General features: G+C 45.3%; 1 protein-coding gene across 1 annotated transcript in view; it reads right to left on the bottom strand.

Annotated features, from left to right (window-relative positions):
• Positions 1-848: 848 nt before the first annotated feature.
• Positions 849-20,579, bottom strand: part of B3glct (beta 3-glucosyltransferase) — a 95,321-nt gene continuing 75,590 nt past the window's right edge. The window contains exons 14-15 of the mRNA XM_028878081.2: positions 6,553-6,697; positions 849-1,280 (exon numbers count right to left, since the gene is read on the bottom strand). Of these exons, the coding sequence (XP_028733914.1) occupies positions 1,113-1,280; positions 6,553-6,697 (313 nt within the window). The 3' untranslated portion in view covers positions 849-1,112. The remainder of the gene's footprint in view (positions 1,281-6,552; positions 6,698-20,579) is intronic.

Genomic DNA, 20,579 nt, shown 5'->3' with positions numbered 1-20,579 from the left:
CTTTATTCCAATTTCATTCTGTAAGGACCCAGGGAAATTGCCCAACCCCACACTGCCCTTCTAGGAGGGTGGAGGCTGCAGCCACCAGGGTGGAGGCTGGCTCTCCTGGGCCAGAAGCCAGTTACTATGTAACACTCAGAAAAGCAAGAGTTAACCAGCTCCAGGTGCAGCTCCTCTCCTGGGACCCCCACAGGGTTGGCTGACACCCAGGGGACCTGTGGACCCAGCACCCTAACTCCTGGTGACACCCTGTACGCTCACCACAGCAGAGGGCCTCCGAGGGAATGGTGCCAATGCATATCTCAAGAGAAGCAGAAACCTCAGCAGATGGCCCTCAGCCTCTGTTTCTGGGGTGCAACCGTTAGAGGAGGTAAAACACAGCAACCATGAGAGCCAGGGGATTTCACACTGAGTTCTACGCTTTAGGAATCAGCCTCAGTATCTCATTCCTCCCGAGTTCCCGGGGAACTAATTCCCACCATCAATGGGACCCTTTAAAGCAGCGCATCTCAACCTCCCCACTGCTGCCACCCTTTCATAAATTCCTCATGCTGTGGTGACCCCCCCCCCCAGCCATTTCCGTGGCTACATCATAACTGTAACTTTGCTACTGTTTCGAATCGTAAGGTAAGTATCTGTGCTCTCTGATGGTCTTAGGTGACCCCTGTGAAGGTGACCTCCAAAGGGGGTCACTTTACCTCCGAAGGGGTCACGACCCACAGGTTGAGAACTGCTGGCTTAAAGGTGCATCCACTGGCAATCCATGTCAAAAGACTCGACGTTTACACAGCACAACAGTCGGCCGTAGCCTTGTGTTAGAATCCCCACTACAATGAAGAGAACAGAAAGGGACTTCCGGTACCATTTATTTCCTGTGACAGTCACAAGGCCCAGAAAAAAAAAAAAAGGCACAGTAATCACTGTGTTAACAATAACAACATCAATCAAAACAAGTGATTTCCCCCAGTTTCCCCCAAGAGTCCACCCATCAAGAAATACCCTCTGTCCACAAAGGCTGAGACGTGTCTGTTTCCAGTGGCCTACACAAGCAGCCGAACCCCAGCCCAGCCAATGGGGCGAATCTCTTCACCTGCTCCTCCCAGGTTCTGGGTCTACAATTCTTCTCTTGGATCCTTCTGTGTCTCCCGTGTGGCGTCGCCTTCCTCGCCGGGTGCCAGCCAGGTGAGGTACACCTCCACCGGGTCAATGTGCCAGTGTTTGTGAAACGATACGGGAATCTGATGGGAGAGGTAGTCCTTGGGGTAGTCGACTGGCCGAGCCTGCACAAAGAACACAGTTAAGGTTTCCTGGGGTTAGGAACAATCTCGGCTCATTCCTCCTCCGGCAGTAAGGGGAACAAACAACAAAGAGCCACAACACTCAGTCCCAAAGGGGACGTCTCCATCAAATCCCCCACCCAGGGTTCAAGGAACCCTACAGGCGAGGAGGTGGGAAGACTGTCAGAGCCAGAGGGGGTGGAGGCCACCAAGGAAACAAGGCCTTGAAGACACAACAGGACCAATGCACGCATGAACTCGCACAGACTGTGGCAGCATGCGCAGGGTCTGCGCAGACCTGTGCAGGTCTAAGCCAGCCGGGGTCCCAGAGCTGAGGAGGGAGTGGACACACGCCCCCATCCCTAACCCAGAAGCTCTCTCCAATTGATAACTGCTTGCAGAGGAAAAACTAGTTCTCTCCAATGGAGTCTCACTGGGTATACAAACCGCTCTCACGGCTAGGCCCCATGCTCCGCAGAGGACGGCCAACACAGGATGAACTCACTGCTATTTTTAGAGGGGGTTTGTTGGTGATTTTTTTTGTTTGTTTGTTTTATTTTTGTCTCAGTGTTTTGTCTGGCCTTTTTTTCCCCCCTTTACAGGTCTTTTGATTATATACTATGGTTTCTGATTTTGTGTTTTTATGAGACTTCTGTGCGTGCAAATGTGTGTGTATCTAAATCTCTATGTGTTTCTTGTGGTTTTTTTTTTTGTGTGTGTGTGTATGTGTTTTGTTTGGCTCTTCTATTCTGGTTTCTTTCCTTTTACTTTATCTTATTTTTGTTTTTAGATCCCTGTTGGTTTTCTAAAGAGAGAAAGGGTATGTGGATTTGTGTGTGTATGTTGGTGGGTAGGGTAGAGAGGATCTGGGAGGAATTGGGGGGGGGGTGACTGTACTCAAAATGTATTATATGAAAAAAATCTATTGTCAATTTTTTTAAAATAAATGATTGGCTCAGCAAATGAAGGTGCCTGAGGACCTGGATCCATCCCTAAAGCCCATACCTTGAGGGGGAGGACCTGATTCTAGCAAATTCTCATCTGGCCATAACATGCACAGTGTGATGGCATCCTTCATCCACACACACAGTAAGTAAAGGTAGATCTTTTAAATTATTATTTCAAAATAACATTTTGTGTTGCTTTTTTGAGACAGGATCTCTCTACATAGCCCAGGCTGGCCTGGAACTTTCTATGTAGAGCAGGCTGGCCTTGAAGTCAGAGATCTGCCTGCCTCTGCCTCCTGAGTGCTGGGATTTAAAGCCTGCCACAACAGCTGGCCCAGGGCAAACGCTGATTCAGCTTGCCACCACTTCGCTTTAACATGCTATAGTGACTACGGGAGCCTTGGAGCAAGAAGGGATATATTTTCTACTGCTTTCCCTCGAATTCTGTATCTGTTGTCTTTAATTTCTCAAATGCTTTACTTTCTAAGTCTTTCCACACTTTGCTTCTGGGAGACTGTTCCAGCATGGTAATAAAGCAAACAGTTTGCTCCGTGAATCACTTAAGTCAGCACCATGTGATATTTGATTAAAAAAAAAAAAAAAAAAGGAAGAAAACTTATTTAGTGGGTCTCTTCCGAGAAACTGCCAAGGCTGGGTTATGCAGGAGCTGGGGCAAGGTGTCCTCAGGGCCTGGCCACCTACTGCGCCAACAGATCCAGGTGGCAGCCTTCAGAAAAGGAACAACAGGCTCACTGCAGGGAAGGGCAGTGTGATTCTGGCCTAGAGGTACAAATGAAAACAGGGACTAACCCTAAGGAAAACTATAAGGGTTTAATACCGTCACCGTCCAAATTCTCTACAACTCAGAAAACGCAGAAAAGGCAGGACGAAACAGGCCCCCCCCAGTGACAGGGTTGAGGTCAAAAGCCACAGCGCTCAAAGGCAAATTGAAACCAGACATGATTTGGTTCGCATTAACCAAAGCATTCCATTCTGGTCGGTGTCCTTAATTTGCCTATAAATTTATAGAGCGATTTGTTTTATATAGTAAATTATTGCACTTACGATATTAAAATTGTCTCAATTTTAAGATGATTATGTAACACACCTTTTTGGATTCTTTTATTTGATGTGTAGGAGTGTTTGCCTGCAGGCATGTACATGTATGACATGCGTGCCTGGTGCCCACGGAGGTCAGGAGAAAGCACTGGATCCCTGCAATGGGAGTTACAGATGATACAGAGCATGGGCACTGGGAACCGAACCTGGGTCCTCTGCAAGAATAGCGACAAGCTTCTCTGGTGATGGCTGAGTGAGCCACTGACCTATGGGTAGAGCGGTGGAGATGTGGCCTATTTTTGTTAGCTCCATATCAAAACTGACTATGTTGGCTGACATATTTGTAAGTCTTCATCTCTTCTTCCCCAAGCCACAGAATCTCTTCTGGAAACAGAGCTTTTCTTTATTCCAGTGAGGCACACACAGGAAAAATGATGTTCCCTGTAACCATACTGAAAGGGTAGGGGCAGGCAGAATGCAGTGACTTTGGGCACGAAGGACTCGCATCCCAGTATTCATATTCAAAAGGACATAGAGCAGGGGATTTTTGGAAATCACTGCTTCTCAACTTATTGTTAGTTTTTATTTGATGTCCAGAGTCCTGAAATCATTATTTTTAACAAATCCTTGTCCAGTTTAATATCTGTATTTTGTGCAGAGAACTCACTGGCCATTGCATACTGTCATATCCATTAGTGAAATCGGATTTTGGAAGGGTTGATCTAACATTCCTTAGAGTCCCCTTCTAAACCTAGGATTTCACAATGATATGCCCTGGCAGGAACAGAAGGTGGGCAGCCTGGCCAGTACTGCCACTGAGAACACCCTAAGACCCCCTCTCCATCTCTCACACAGCGGGAATCTGAGGGGTGGGCACAACATCTCAGACTCTCTCAGCATGAACACAGCGTGGAGATCTGGGTTTAGACATTGCAGATATCAAGCCCTCTTTGAATCTGCTCACACTCTAAAAGCTGCTGAAGACCGTGGACACGGCAGTGTCGGCTGGGGGAACAGGTTACAAACACTCTGTGGCTTCACACAGGGTTCAGGCTTACCATGGGAATGAAAGGAAACACCGTGAGGAACAACACGAAACTCCAAAGAAATCGTTTCTGAATTATCTTCAAAGGACTTTCACTTCGGGATTACGTTATCTTTCTGTCTCTCTGCCTTATCATTTTATTGACTAATGTATTTTATCCTAGGAGGAAGGGGCTGCTATAGAACAATCCAATTAATCTTGATAAGTGACTTCCCTTACACACAAACAGTTTTAATTATTTTTCCAGGGGTGAAACACTGTGACATAAAACATCATAACATAGAGCCTGAAAGGGAGAGACAGGGAATAATTCACTTTCTGAGTTATCGTAAAGATAGCACAAGACACAGGCTGAAATGGGAAAGACCTCTGGAGGCCTGGGCACATCTGTGCCTTCCCTGGGGCCCAGGAGTGAGGGTTCCTGTGAGCATCATGTGTCTCCCCCGGGAGTCAGGAGTGAGGGTTCCTGTGAGCATCATGTGTCTCCCCCGGGAGTCAGGAGTGAGGGTTCCTGTGAGCATCATGTGTCTCCCCCGGGAGTCAGGAGTGAGGGTTCCTGTGAGCATCATGTGTCTCCCCCGGGGCCCAGGAGTGAGGGTTCCTGTGAGCATCATGTGCCTTCCCCGGGGCCCAGGAGTGAGGGTTCCTGTGAGCATCATGTGCCTCCCCCGGGGGTCAGGAGTGAAGGGTTCTATGAGCCTCCTTTTACAAAGGTTTATTCTCAACCTCCCTGTGTTTTCTCAGACACCGATATGGGTTCTATCTTTGTTGCTAATGCTTATATTTTCTTTGCTTTGTTCAAGTTGTTTTTCTATAGTGAAATTCCACCGTGCTCAATTTTCTATGTTGCTGTGCTAGCATTTACTACTTATTACTGTAGGAGAGAGAGAGAGAGAGAGAGAGAGAGAGAGATTGATAGATTCAGAGGAAGGGGCTGAAGAGATTGCTCAGTAGTTAAGAGCATTTGATGCTCTTGCAGAGGACCTGGGTTCAGTTCCCAGCACCCACACGGTAGCTCACAACCATCTGTAACTCCAGTTCTGGGGATCCAGTGCCCTCTCCTGGCCTCTCAGGGTACTTCACACAGGTAGAACACAGACACACATGCAGGCAAAACACCCACATAACGATAGTAATAATAATTTTAAATAATTTTAAAAGTGCAGAGGCTATATTTTGAATATATGATGGGCCCTTAAAATATACATGTATCTATACTCAAATGTCAAAAAACTTCATATTTCTTAAAAAGGATATGTGCATAGTAAATGGATGTGAATTAAAAATTATTATTTTTAGAACATTAGTTGGCTGGGTTCTTAAAATATTACTAAAATTAATGGGAAGAATTCCCTTTTCCAACTCTGAAATTCATATCAAGGATACATGAGAACCATCATCCCTATAAACATCATCTTATCCTTTTACTGACTAATGTAATCCTTTTATTGATTTTCTGTAATCTGGGAAACAGGTTCAGACACCACCTTGAAATTCAGTGGACTTTAGTCACCTGTTTAAAAGTAAACCAAGGAGAAAAAGCCCAGAAAACCTCAACAAGCCAAAGTAAAAGCAGGCTCCCATAAACCTGTATCTCCCCAATGGCTGCCAGCCTGGAAAGACACAAGTTCTTCTTTCCTGTCCAGGACAGCAATTTCGGCTGACATCTATGGTTTCATTTCCTGTTCCCCAAATCAATGTCTGTCTACCTTCCCGAAGGAGAAGAGAGGAGGGGAGGGGAGAGCAGAGAAAAGGGAAGGGGAGGGGAGGGAGGGGAGGGGATGTGTGCTTCCTAGTCCTACTTGCAAGGCCACTGGTCCAACATCACTTGGTTTTCTGGATGTTGTTGCCTTGTCTTTATGATGCACATGACATGCACAAGATCTGCTAAGGACATCCCTCATGGAAGGGCTGGAGAGATGGCTCAGTGGTTAAGAGCACGGACTGCTCTTCCAGAGGACCCAGGTTCAGTTCCCAGGACCCACAAGGCAGCTCACAACCATCCAAAACTCCAGATTCATGGAACAGGATGCCGTTTTCTGAGCTCCGTGGGCACAGGCGCGTGCATGATACACCTACATACATGCAAACAAAACACACACACACACACACACACACACACACACAAGTGTAAAAAAATAAAAAGAACATCCCCCACAGAACCTATCCTATTCCCTAAGATTATTTTCAAAACACGAGAGGAGAAAGCAAAACTTTTTCTCACCTGATGGAAGAGGGGGCTGTGGGTCACAGGGACCCCCAACCCGCTGAAGCACATGCCCAGGACCATGTCGTCGGGAGCATCATTGCTGTAGCATCTGCAGCTGCCGGCGAGGAGTCTCCGGATGGCTTCCCTGCTGAAGACCATGCTGGTGGGAGCGGACAGAAAAGGAGTTAGGGGGGTTAGCGCCATGCAGCCAGTCCACGGGGATGGAGGGCTACGGCTGAGGGGCCGCACTCCTGAGGACGGTGCCCACCACTGACGCGGGCACACTTCCACTGACTCTGCACATTCACTGTATGAAAGCAAAATCACCTCGAGAGACGGTTCCCGACCCAGTAGACAGCTGTGTGTGTCTCCCCTATAAACGAACGCTATGTGACCGTGGTTTTCCTAACATTACTGTCTTTGTTCTCTATCAACTTGACACATAATAGCGTCATCTAGAAAGAGAGCTTCCCTGGAGAAAACGCCTCCACCAGGCTGGCCCGCAGGTGAGTCTGCGGGGCATTTTCTGGGTGAATAATTGATGTGGGAGGGCTCGGCCCACTGTGGGCGGTGACAGCCCTGGGCAGGTGGTCCTGGGCTGTGTCAGGGCAGGCGCAGGAAGCCACGGGAAGAAGTCAGAGCCCCTCCATGACCTCTGCTCAGCTCCCGCCTGGACTTCCCTTCACGGTGGACTGCAAACTCCTGAGATGAGATTAACCCTTTCCTCCCCGAGTTGCTTTTGGTGTCTGTCACAGCAACAGAAAAGTACCTGACGGAGGGGTGGGCAGACCGTGACATATCTTCAACAGTGCCGTGACACCATTTGGCCTGGGATGTGGGGGACTTTATGGGGGGAGCTTCAGCCCACTGTGGTCTTTCTGTGCTTCCCTCAGCATCCTAGGCAGCAAAGGCCTTTCATTTCTTTTCTTTCTTTTCTTTTTCTTTTTCTTTCTGAGGCAGGGTTTCCCTGTGTAGCTTTGGAGCCTGTCCTGGATCTCGCTCTGTAGCCCAGGCTGGCCTCGAACTCACAGAGATCTGCCTGCCTCTGCCTCCCCGAGTGCTGGGATTAAAGGTGTGCGTCACCAGCGCCCAACCCTCCCGGGCTCCCCTTGATAGCTGAACCCTTGGTTCAGAGGAGGGGAGATGGTTGGCTGCTGCCCGTGGTGGTCTGTGCAGCAGGGGTGGCTGCAGGGGCAGCCGCACATTCTGGAGCCTCCTCGGGATCCCGCAGCCGCGGTGGGCGGGGTGAGCGGAGTGGGCGGGGTGGGCGGAGTGGGCGGGGTGGGCGGAGTGGGCGGGGTGAGCGGGGTGAGCCGAGTGAGTGGAGTGGAGTGGGCGGAGTGAGTGGAGTGGGCGGGGTGGGCGGGGTGAGCGGGGTGGGCGGGGTGAGTGGAGTGGGCGGGGTGAGCGGGGTGAGCCGAGTGAGTGGAGTGGAGTGGGCGGAGTGAGTGGAGTAGAGTGGGCGGAGTGAGTGGAGTGGGCGGAGTGGGCGGAGTGGGTGGAGTGGACGGAGTGAGCGGAGTGGGCGGGGTGGGCGGAGTGGGCGGGGTGGGCGGGGTGAGCAGAGTGAGCGCACCCACCCCAGGCAGCAGCAGTGCTCTGGAGAAATGACCTCGAGGTGAATTTATCACTCTCCCGTGAAAAATTCTTTTTGAAAGAGAGAAGGGTTTCTGGTTTCCTTTCTGGTCCTCTTCAGGTCACAAAGCCCCAAAGGTGGCGCAGCTGAATTAAAATCCATGCACGTCTTCTCACAACCCAGTGCACGCACACACACACACATGCAGAAGGCACTCAAACGACTCAGCAAAGCGTCCTCTGCAAAGATCTTCCACAGTCCACCTACCAGGACGGCGCTGGAGGAAGAGTGTGCAGACCGTGGTTAGAAAAGTGATTCTCCACCCACCGGGGTCTGCTGAACCCAGCTACACACCAGAGACAAGCGCAGGGAAGGTCAGTGCAAACGCCGGGGATGATAGTGCAAACACCAGGGATGACAGTGCAAACACCAAGACCACAGTGCAAACGCTGGGGACGATAGTGCAAACACCAAGACCACAGTGCAAACACCAGAACTGATAGTGCAAACACCAGGACAACAGCACTGCTGGTCTCGCTAAAATGCAGTTGCTTGAGCAACAACCAGAAGTTCTTCCTAAGCTGACACATAAGGAAACACAAGTGTACAAGAAGGAGGGCTGAAGTTCCCGTCATTATACACGGGAGAACCTGCAAGTCTGCAAACCGGCAAGACCTTCCTCAGACGTTCGACCAGTGAGACCCCAGGGCCACGTGTTTTCGGTCAAACTCCAGCAGAGTCAGCAACAGCTGCCCCAGCCTCCCCACCCCAGGGACAGGGCTCGTGTGAGGGAAGAAAATGCTTTGTTCTCTTTTGCAAGCTCCAGTGTGTGGCTGAACATTATTTTAAGGTGTGTTATTTTTGTTTACCTTGTATTTGTTTAACTCTGTGAAGCTGTGTTACTGTGCCTGTCTAAAACACCTGATGCTCTAATAAAGAGTTGAACGGCCAACAGCAAGGCAGGAGAAAGGATGGGCGGGGCTGGCAGGGTGAGAGAATATATAGAAAGAGAAATCTGGGAGGAAAAAAAAAAAGTAGCCAGAGAAGGAGGAGGACTCCAGGAGCCAGCCACCCAGCTACACAGCCAGCCACGGAGTAAGAGTAAGATTTACCGAAATAAGAGAATGGGAAAAGCCCAAAGACAAAAAGTAGACGGGATAATTTAAGTTAAGGAAAGCTGGCAAGAAACAAGCCAAGCTAAGGCTGGGCATTCATAATTAAGAATAAGTCTCTCGCCCTTTCGGCTGAGGACTCAGAGGCATTTGGCCTGAGGATTCGTGGAGACAGGGGCTCACACCTCACTTTCAGCCTGAGGATTTGGTAGTGGTGAGAAGTTTCTCTAGTGGCTCCTTCCTTTATCTCTCTGATTTTTCAGCATTCACCTCAATATCTGGCTCCAAGTTTTTATTATAAGACCAATTAGGATTCGTGCAACAAGTTTGCAAGTATTTTATTGAGAAATTTAGTGTTTGTGTTCATCTGCAAGGTGGGTTTATAATTTCCTGTTTTTGATTGTCTTTGTCTGGTTTTGGAACAAGAATAAACCCTCCCCCGTCCCCTCACCAAGCCAACCACCCACCATGGCACCAGTGACCACCAGAGCCATACACTCACCCTGCTCCGATTGGGAACAGGGAAGGCCGATCTCCAGACTGGTCAGCCCAGTTCTCTAGTCCCTAGAACATTCCATGGCCCTCCCCTCAGCCAGTGCAGCCCCAGAGACCGGGCAGGAGCCTGCTCCCACCCCCAGCCCCTAGCCAACCATCCCCTGCAGCATCAGTGACCACCAGAGCCATAATCCTACCCTGCACCAGTTGGGAACAGGGACCACCAGAGCTATAACCCCCCTCCTGGACTAGTTGAGAAGAAGAACAACCACAGGAACCAGAGGCCCCACGGGAGCCAACTGGAAGAAGAGTGACCAGGAACGCCACCTGTTCAGATTAAAGGAAGGCATGGGTAGACGGCAGCGTAAGAACACATTCAACAACATAAAGAGCAACATGGCACCACCAGAACCTAGTGATCCTACAGCAGCAAGACCTGAACACCCCAACGCAGATGATCCAGAAGAAAACAACCTTAAAAACAACCTTATGAAGATGATAGAGACCCTAAAAAGAGGAAATGAAAAATTTGCTTACAGAAATGGAGGAAAAGACAAACAAAAATTGGAGGAAATCAAGAAATCTCTTAAAGAAAACCAAAATACCCAAGAAAAAACAAACAGGTGAAGGGAACAATCAAGATGTGAAGATTGAAACAAAGGCAATAAAAAAAAAAACACAAACTGAGGGAGTGCAGAAAAAGGAAAATCTAAGTGAACGTACAGAAACTACAGATATAAGCATAACCAACAGAATACAAGAGATGGAAGAGAGAATCTCAGGCACTGAGGATTGTGGTGATACGTTGTGTACCCTAATAAAATTTGCCTGAAGATCAGAGAACAGAACAAGTCACCAGATTAAACGTACGTGCCAGGCAGTGGTGGCACACACCTTTAATCCTAGCACTTGGGAGGCAGAGATCCCTCTGGATCTCTGTGAGTTCAAAGCTACCCTGGACTACATGAGATTGATTCAGACTAGGACAGAAACAGAGCCAGGCAGTGGTGGCACACACCTTTAATCGCAGTACTTGGGAACCACACACCTTTAATTCCAGCAATAAAGGTATATAAGGCCTGAGGAGACAGAAACTAAAGGCTTTTTCGGCTGGAGCCTTTGGGTGAGGACTCAGAGGATTTCAGTCAGAGGATTCATGGAGTTGGCGAGGTGAGACATGGCAGTGGCTTATTCTTTGGTCTCTCTGATCTTTCAGCATTTACCCCAATAACAGGCTCCCAGGTTTGTTATTAAAAGACCTATTAGATTTCGTGTTACAGAGGATATGATAGAGAAAATAGATTCATCAGTCAAAGAAAACATTAAATCCAGCAAATTTTTAACACAAAACATCCAGGAAATCTGGGACACCATGAAAAGACCAAACCTAAGAATAATAGGGATAGAAGAAGGAGAAGAATTCCAGCTCAAAGGTACAGAAAATATATTCAACAAAATCATAGAAGAAAACTTTCCCAAACTAAAGAAGGACATGCCTATGAAGATACAAAAAGCTTACAGAACACCAAATAAACTGGACCACAAAATAAGTCCCCTCACCACATAACAGTCAAAACACTAACCATTTAATCCCAGCACTCCAGGAGGCAAAGGCAGGAAGATCTCTCTGAGTTTGAGGCCAGAGTGAGTTCCAGGACAGCCAGGACTGTTTCATAGAGAAACCCTGTCTGGAAAAATAAAAACAAAAACAAACAAACAAAGAGCAGCAAAGGAAAAAGGTAACATATAAAGGCAGACCTATCAGAATTACACCCTACTTCTCAATGGAAACTCTGAATGCCAGAAGGTCCTAGACAGTTCTGCAGATGCTAAGAGACCATGAATGCCAGCCAAGACTACTATACCCAGCAAAGCTTTCAACCACCGTAGATGGAGAAAGCAAACCATTCCATGACAAAACCAAATTTAAATGTTACATATCCACAAATCCAGCCCTACGGTACTAAAAGGAAAACTCAAACCCAAGGAAGCTAGATTCAACCACCAAAACACAGGCAATAGATAACCTCACACCAGCAAATCCTAAAGAAAAGAAACACAAGACACAACCACCATAAAATAACAGGAATTAACAATCACTGATCATCAATATCCGTTAATATCAATGGACTCAATTTGTCTATAAAAACACACAGGCTAACAGAATGGGTATGAAAACAGGATCCATCCTTTTTCTGCATACAAGAAATACACAACTTCAGAGACAGACATTACCTCAGAGTAAAGGGTTGGGGAAAAAAAACTTTCCAATCAAATAGACCTAAGAAACAAGCTGGTGTAGCTATCCTAATATCTAACAAAATAGACGTCATCAATCAAAAGAGAGGAAGAAGAGAATTTCATATTCATCACAGGAAAAATCCACCAAGATGAAGTCTCAATTCTGAAAATTTATGCCCCAAATACAAGGGCACCTATATTTGTAAAAGAAACATTACTAAAGCTTAAATCACACATCAAAACCCACACACTAGCAGTGGGAGACTTCGACACCCCACTCTCACCACTGGAAAGATCTGCCAGACAGAAACTTAACAGAGAAATAAGGGACCTAACAGATGTTATGACTCAAATGGACCTAACAGACATCTATAGAACATTTCACCCAAACACAAAAGAATATACATTCTTTTCAGCACCCCACGGAACCTTCTCCAAAACTGACCACACACTCGGGAACAAAACAAATCTCAACAGATACAAAAAAAAAATTGGAATAATCTCCTGTATCTTATCAGATCACCTTGGCTTAAAGTTAGATTTCAACAGCAGCACAAAATGCAAAAAGGCTCCAAACTCATGGAAATTGAACAATGCTCAACTGAATCACCACTGGGTCAAGGAAGAAATAAAGAAAGAAATTAAAGACTTCCTAGAATTCAATGAAAATGAATGTACAACATACCCAAACTTATGGAACACTATGAAAGCAGTGCTAAGAAGAAAATTCATAGCACTAAATGTCCATATAAGGAAGATGGAGAGGGGCTAGAGAGATGACTCAGTGGCTATGAGCACTGACTGTTCTTCCAGAGGTCCTGAGTTCAATTCCCAGCAACCACATGGTGACTCACAACCTCCTGTAATGAGATCTGGCGCCCTCTTCTGACCTGCAGGGATACATGCAGGTAGAACACTGTATCCATAATAAATATTAAAAAAAAAGAAGATGGAGAAATCTCACACTAGTGACAGCACACTTGAAAGTTCTAGAACAAAGAGAAGCAAACTCACCCAGGGGGAGCAGACAATAGGAAATAATCAAACTGAGGGCTGAAATCAATGAAACAGAAACAAAGAGAACAATACAAAGAACCAATGAAACAAAGAGTTGGTTCTTTGAGAAAATCAACAAGATAGACAAGCCCTTATCCAAACTAACCAAAAGGCAGAGAGAGAACATCCAAATTAACAAAATCAGAAATGACAAGGGAGACAAAACAACAAGACACTGAGGAAATCCAGAGAATCATTAGGTCATACTTCAAAAACATGTACTCCACAAAATTAGAAAATGTAAAAGAAATGTGCTGTGGGATGTTCTGTATGGCAAATGTGTTGCTCTGACTGGTCAATAAATAAAATACTGATTGGCTATGGCCAGGCAGGAAGTATAGGTGGGACTAACAGAGAGGAGAAAAGAAAGAACAGGAAGGCAGAAGGAGTCACTGCCAGCTGCCGCCAGGACAAGCCTCATGTGAAGACGCTGGTAAGCCACGAGCCATGTGGCAAGGTATAGATTTATAGAAATGGATTAATTTAAGCTATAAGAACAGTTATCAAGAAGCCTGCCATGGCCATACAGTTTGTAAGCAATATAAGTCTCTGTGTTTACTTGGTTGGGTCTGAGCGGCTGTGGGACTGGCGGGTGACAAAGATTTGTCCTGACTGTGGGCAAGGCAGGAAAACTCTAGCTACAGAAATGGATAATTTTTTGGACAGCTACCACATACCAAAATTAAATCAAGATGAGATACACAATTTAAATAGACCTATAACCCCTAAGGAAATAGAAGCAGTCATCAAAAGTCTTCAACCAAAAAAATCCCAGGGCCAGTGCAGAATTGTACCAGAATTTCAAAGAAGAGCTAATACCAATACTCCTGAAATTGTTCTGAACAACAGAAACAGAAGGAACATTGCCAAATTCTTTTTACAAGGCTACAGTTACCCTGATACCCAAACCACATAAAGATGTAACTAGGAAAGAGAATTACAGACCAATCTCCCTCATGAACATTGATGCAAAAATTCTCAATAAAATACTAGCAAACCAAATGCAAGAACACATAAAAAAAAATCATCCACCATGATCAAGTAAGCTTCATCCCAGAGACGCAGGGATGGCTCAACATACAAAAATCTGTCAATGTAATCCACTATATAAGCGAACTGAAGAAAAAAAAATACATGATTATCTCATTAGATGCTGAAAAACCCTTTGATAAAATCCAACATCCCTTCATGATAAAGGTCTTGGAGAGATCAGAAATACAAGGAACATACCTAAACATAATAAAAGCAATTTACAGCAAGCCAACAGCCAACATCAAACTAAATGGGGAGAAACTCAAAGCAATTCCACTAAAATCAGGAACAAAAACAAGGCTGTCCGCTCTCTCCATATTTATTCAATATAGTACTTGAAGTTTTAGCTAGAGTAATAAGACAGCAAAAAGAGATCAAGGGGATACAAATTGGAAAGGAAGAAGTCAAACTTTACCTATTTGCAGACAATATGATAGTATATGTAAGTGACCCCAAAAATTCTACCAAGGAACTCCTACAACTGATAAATACCTTTAGTAATGTGGCAGGATACAAGATTAACTCAAAGAAATCAGTAGCCCTCCTATATACAAATGATAAATGGGCTGAGAAAGAAATCAGAGAAATATCACCCTTTACAATAGCCATAAATAATATAAAATACCTTGGGGTAACACTAAAACAAGTGAAAGACCTGTATGACAAGAACTTTAAGTCTTTGAAGAAAGGAATTGAAGAAGATATCAGAAAATGGAAAGATCTCCCATGCTCATGGATAGGTAGTATTAACATAGTAAAAATGGCAATCTTACCAAAAGCAATCTACAGAATCAGTGCAAACCCCATCAAAATCCCAACACAATTCTTCACAGACCTGGAAAAACCAACACTCAACTTCATATGGAAAAACAAAAACCCAGGATAGCTAAAAGAATCCTGTGCAATAAAACAACCTCTGGAGGCCTCACCATCCCTACAGAGCTACTGTAATAAAAACAGCTTGGTACTGGCATTAAAAACAGACATGTGGACCAATGGAATCAAATCAAAGACCCTGACATTAATCCACACACCTACAAACACCTGATTTTTGATAAAGAAGCCAAAATTATACAATGGAAAAAAGAAAGCATCTTCAACAAATGGTCCTGGCATAACTGGATATCTACATGTAGAAGAGTGCAAATAGATCCATATCTATTACCATGCACAAAACTCAAGTCCAAGTGGATCAAAGACCTCAACATAAACCCAGTTACACTGAATCTGACAGAAGAGAAAATAGGAAGTATCCTAGAATGCATTGGCATAGGAGATCACTTCCTAAATATAATACCAGTAGCACAGACACTGAGAGCAACAATTAATAAATGGGACTTCCTGAAACTGAGAAGCTTCTGTAATGCAAAGCACATTGTCAATAAGACAAAAAGACAGCCTACGGAATGGGAAATGATCTTTACCAACCCCACATCTGACAAAGGGCTGATCTCCAAAATATATAAAGAACTCAAGAAACTAGACAGCAAAATACCAAATAATCCAGTTAAAAAATGGGCTACAGAGCTAAACAGAGAATTCTCAACCTAAGAATCTCAAATGGCCAAAAGACATTTAAGGAAATGCTCAACATCCTTAGCCATCATGGAAATGCAAATCAAAACGACTCTGAGATACCACCTTAAACCTGTCAGAATGGCTACGATCAAAAACACTGATGAGGGCTTATGTTGGAGAGGATGTGGAGAAAGGGGAACACTCCTCCACTGCTGGTGGGAATGCAATCTTGTACAGCTGCTCTGGAAATCAGTATGGTGGAATCTCAGACAATTGGAAATTAACCTACCTCAAGACCCAGCAACACCACTCCTGGACACACACCCAAAAAATGCTCAACATTTTTCAGCTATGTTCATAGCAGCATTATTAGTAATAGCCAGAGCCTGGAAACAACTTAGATGCCCGTCAACTGAAGAGTGGATAAAGAAAATGTGGTACATATACACAATGGAGTATTACACAGCGGTAAAAAACAAAACAAAACAATGTCATCATGAAATTTGTTGGCAAATGAATGGAACTAGAAAAAAAAATCATGCTGAGTCAGGTAACCCAGACCCAGAAAGACAAACACGGCACGTACTCACTCATAAATGGATATTAGACACAAAGCAAAGGATAACTAGGCTATAATCCACAACCCCAGAGAAGCTAGGCAAAGAGGAGGACACTAAGAGGGACACACATGGATCACCCCAGGGAGGGGAAAGGTTCAAGATCTCCTGGATAAACTGGGAGGGGGAAATAGAAGGGAGATGATGGGAGGTGGGAACTTGAGGGCTCGAGATGGCTGAGTTGGGAAAGAGATGGGGAGGAAGAGCAATGAAAGAGATTTCTTGACAGAGTGTACCTTTAAGGAGATGGGGAGAAATCTGCAGCTAGGGAAAACCCCAGGAACTCACAAGATTGTCCCCAGCTAAGACTCATAGCAGTGGTGGAGAGGGTGCTTGAACTAGCTTTCCTCTGTACTCAGATTGGTGTCTACCCTAATTGTCATCATAGAACTTAACATCCAGTGACTGATGGAAGCAGATGCAGAGATCCACAGCCAAGCACTTGGATAATATCCTGGAGTCCAGTTGAAGAGAGGGAGGAGGGATTATATGAGCAAGGGGAGGTCAGAGTCATGATGGGAAAAATCACAGAGATAGCTGACCCAAGCTAGTGGGAGCTGACGGAGCTGAGGCGCCTGCATGGGACTGCACTAGGCCCTCTAAATGTGGGTAAAAGTTGTGTGGCTTGATGTGTGTGTGGGTCCCCGGGCAACGGGCCCAGGACTTATCCCGGGTACACAAACCGGCTTTTTAGAGACCGTTCCCTGTGGTGTGATGCCTTACTCAGCCTTGATGAAGGAGGGAGGGGCCTGGTATGCCAGCCTGTGTTGACTACCCAAGGGAGGCCTTACTCTCTATGAGGAGAGCATGGAGCTGGGTGGGGAGCAGGGGAAGGGGAGGGAGGGGGAACAGGGGTTGGTATGTAAAAGGAAAGAAAAAAATTTTTTCTTCTTTATTTTTTTTAATTAAGAAATTTTTTTATTCATTTTACATACCAATCACAGATCCTCCTGCTCCAGCCTTCCCCCTCCCCAACCCACCCCCATTCCCTCCTACTAGAAGGTAAGGCCTCCCATGAGGAATCAGCAGAGCCTGGTACATTCAGTAAAGGCAGATCCAAGCTCCTCCCCCTGCCTCAAGGCTGTGCAAGGTATCCCACCATAGGTAGTGGGCTCCAAAAAGCCAGCTCATGCACCAGGGATGGATCCTGATCCCACTGCCAGGGGGGGCCCTTAAGCAGATTAAGCTACAGAACTGTCTCGTTTATGTAGAGGACCTAGTCCAGTCCTGTGGAGGCTCCACAGGTATTGGTCTATATTTCATGAGTTTCTACTAGTTTGGTTTGGTCATCTCTGTAGGTTTCTCCATCATGATCTTGATGCCCTTGCTCATAGAATCTCTCTTTTCTCTCTTTGACTGGATTCCTGGAGCTCAGCCTGGTGCTTGGCTGTGGATCTCTGCATCTGCTTCCATCAGTTACAGGATGAAGGCTCTATGATGACAGTTAGGGTATTCACCGATCTGATTACTGGGGTAAATAAAAAAATTATTAAAAAAATAAGCCTCGCCGGGCGTTGGTGGCGCACGCCTTTAATCCCAGCACTCGGGAGGCAGAGCCAGGCGGATCTCTGTGAGTTCGAGGCCAGCCTGGGCTACCAAGTGAGTCCCAGGAAAGGCGCAAAGCTACACAGAGAAACCCTGTCTCGAAAAACCAAAAAAAAAAAAAAGAAAAAAAAAAAAAAAATAAGCCTCTGTGCATGGTTTATTTGGGAGCTGGGTGACGGGTCCCCCAAAAGAACAAAAACAACCACCGCCACCAGTGGAATGAGAATAGATGAGGACTTTCACTGTGGTCGGCTCCTGGAAGACCAACTTCATGGGAAGATAAAATCCAAGTGTGGAATTCCCGTTAGTAATTATTTTATACTTTAGACAATTCGCACAGAGCAACTTTACTTATTCACGTGCACTAAGTACACAAAGGCTTTAGCAAAACTTATTAGTACTGTCCACAAGTTCTTTCAGAATAAAGTGGACCACCCACAGGGAAAGTGACCAATCCCAGCTCAGCAGGAAAGAATGCTTGAGTGTTCTATCTGCCAACTTTTAAATATTAATTTTAATTTAAATATTAAAATATTTATTGACTATTAAAATATTAATATTTTATTATTTAAATTATATTTAAATATTATCAAATATTATATATTTATTACTAGATAAATTCATATTTATTTAGCATAATTTATATAATTATATAAATTAAATAAATATTAAATAAATATTAAAAATTGTGGGGACTGGGGAGATGGCTCGGTAGTTATCTTTATTTTTTTATTTTATGTGTATGTTTGAGTGTTTGCCCGCATGTATGTGTGCACCCAAAGAGGCCAGAAGAGGGTGTCATATGCCCCAGGTAACAAACAAATCATATAAGTGCTGGGAACTGAACTGGATCCTCTGCAAGAGCAGCCACTGGCTCTTTACCTCTGGGCCATCTCTCCAGGCCCTAACCTGCTCTTTTTAAAAATCATTCATTCTTCAGCCAAATCGTTAGAAAAATCCTAAGTGGCCCTGGACAAAGTACACAATATTGTCTGCAGCTTTTATCAAAGACTGACTGAAAGGATCGTCTCATGAAGATTGCTTCTGCATCTCAATGAAGGGACTTTTAAAATCCGAACCCTGCACGAGTCACATCACCTATGGGGAAATTAAATGCCAGTGTGCGTGCATTTCTTTATTTACTTGTTCTCCGTTCCTTGAAAAGCAATGAGTCCCTTTGGTACGAAGCGGGGGCCATAATGGGAAGGAGGACACAGGTGCTGTCCACAAATAATTCATAACGTAAGCGGGAAATGGGCAAGTAAATCGGCAATTAGATGGTAATGGGCTGCACAACGCTCTGTGAGTGCTTTAGAAGAGCACCCGACCCTGAGTGCCGGACTGACCGCAGCCCAGGCTGCACTGCGGGAAAACAGGGGGTAAAGGACTGCGACTGGAAATCTAGGAGGACTGGAGACAGAGGAAGCTGGGACGGGGAACAGTGCTTCCGGGGACCACAGTCAAAGGGAAGAGGGAACAAGTGTTTCCGGGAAATTGCAACAAGCTCAACATGGATTCATCAGGATGGGAGTGCAGACAGGCGAGGCTAGAAGGTCCAAAGGACACACGCCAAGTCACAAGGGGCCTGAGAACCCTGACAAGTGGTGGGCTGTCCACTCCGGTCAAGGGACACGGAGAAATCAAGCCAGCACAGAGCAGGAAGCTTCCTCTCCGCTGGCTGCGGGGCTCTCAGAAAGGAAGACGCCGGCCCTTCGAGCGCTCTTGCTTCCTGTCTCAGCACGGTTTCTCCCTCACGCCTGTGCTCCAGTCCTGATGCCACCCTCCATGTGATGCCACCCGAAGGCTGCCATCAAGGCCGAGCAGACGTCGGCCAAACTTCTGGACTTCTGAAACGGTGACCTAGAGAACCCTCTTTGGGTTAGAAGTTACCCAGGCTCAAGCGTTTTGTAACAGTGACATGCAAAGAGCCTGAGACAGAAGCGTTCCAAACGCAGGTATTATAAAACAGGAACGAAAGACCCTGGTCCTTCACACGCTTACACACTTTATACAATACTGCTTGGCACACCGTGAACATAAATGTCTGTGGTTGGTACCCAGTTAATGCCCTCCTGAATACCAAATGGTAAAGACTGCAGCAATAACAGAAAAGATTAACTGCTCAATTGATTTACCCATAAAAAATCAAATTAAAATCTTTCCCCATAGAGTTCAGGCAGGTGCTTCATTTAAGACGATTGATTTTTTTTTTTTTTAGCTATTATTTAAAACCTATAAATTCTACACAAATACTATTTAATTGCCTAAGTCTAAGATTCTACTTTCTTCCTTTATTAAATATGATTTATTAAGCACTAGATAATTTAAAAGTTTAATGACTTATTTTTTTTCTGAAATTAAAATCTATAAGCATTTTTTTTCCATCTAAAATGACAGTCTAAACCAGTTGGCAGTCTAGAATCAAGCATTAATTCAGGGAGATTCTTACCAAGTATGCTGACCTGAATTTTACATTACTCCTTCAAAGGATAAGCTACTCTTTACTATGAGTTCTGTTCATATTTCTCAAATGTAATGTTTCCTTTTCTACTGAAGGAACAACCAACATCTAAAGAGTGCCCATGCCGGAACAGGTCTCAGCCCTGCAGACCATTTCTGCCAGTGTGGAAAGAAAATGTTTAAAACAGTTCTCTCTGAACCCAGGGGCTCCACATCCGTGGACTCCACCCACCACAGATGAAAATATATTTGTTGAGTTTTATTCTTTTCATCATCCTGTAAAGAACACAATATAAAACCTATTTCTAGCAAGGCATAGTGGCACACACTTGCAATCTTATCATCACTCTGGAGGAAGGAGGAGGAGGAGTTCTAGGCCCCCTGAAGCCA

The sequence above is a fragment of the Peromyscus leucopus genome, chromosome 23, assembly GCF_004664715.2.
Source record: "Peromyscus leucopus breed LL Stock chromosome 23, UCI_PerLeu_2.1, whole genome shotgun sequence".
In the NCBI taxonomy this organism is placed as follows: domain Eukaryota; kingdom Metazoa; phylum Chordata; class Mammalia; order Rodentia; family Cricetidae; genus Peromyscus; species Peromyscus leucopus.
Note: the sequence above shows the minus strand (reverse complement) of the source record. Positions and strands in the feature narration are given on the sequence as shown.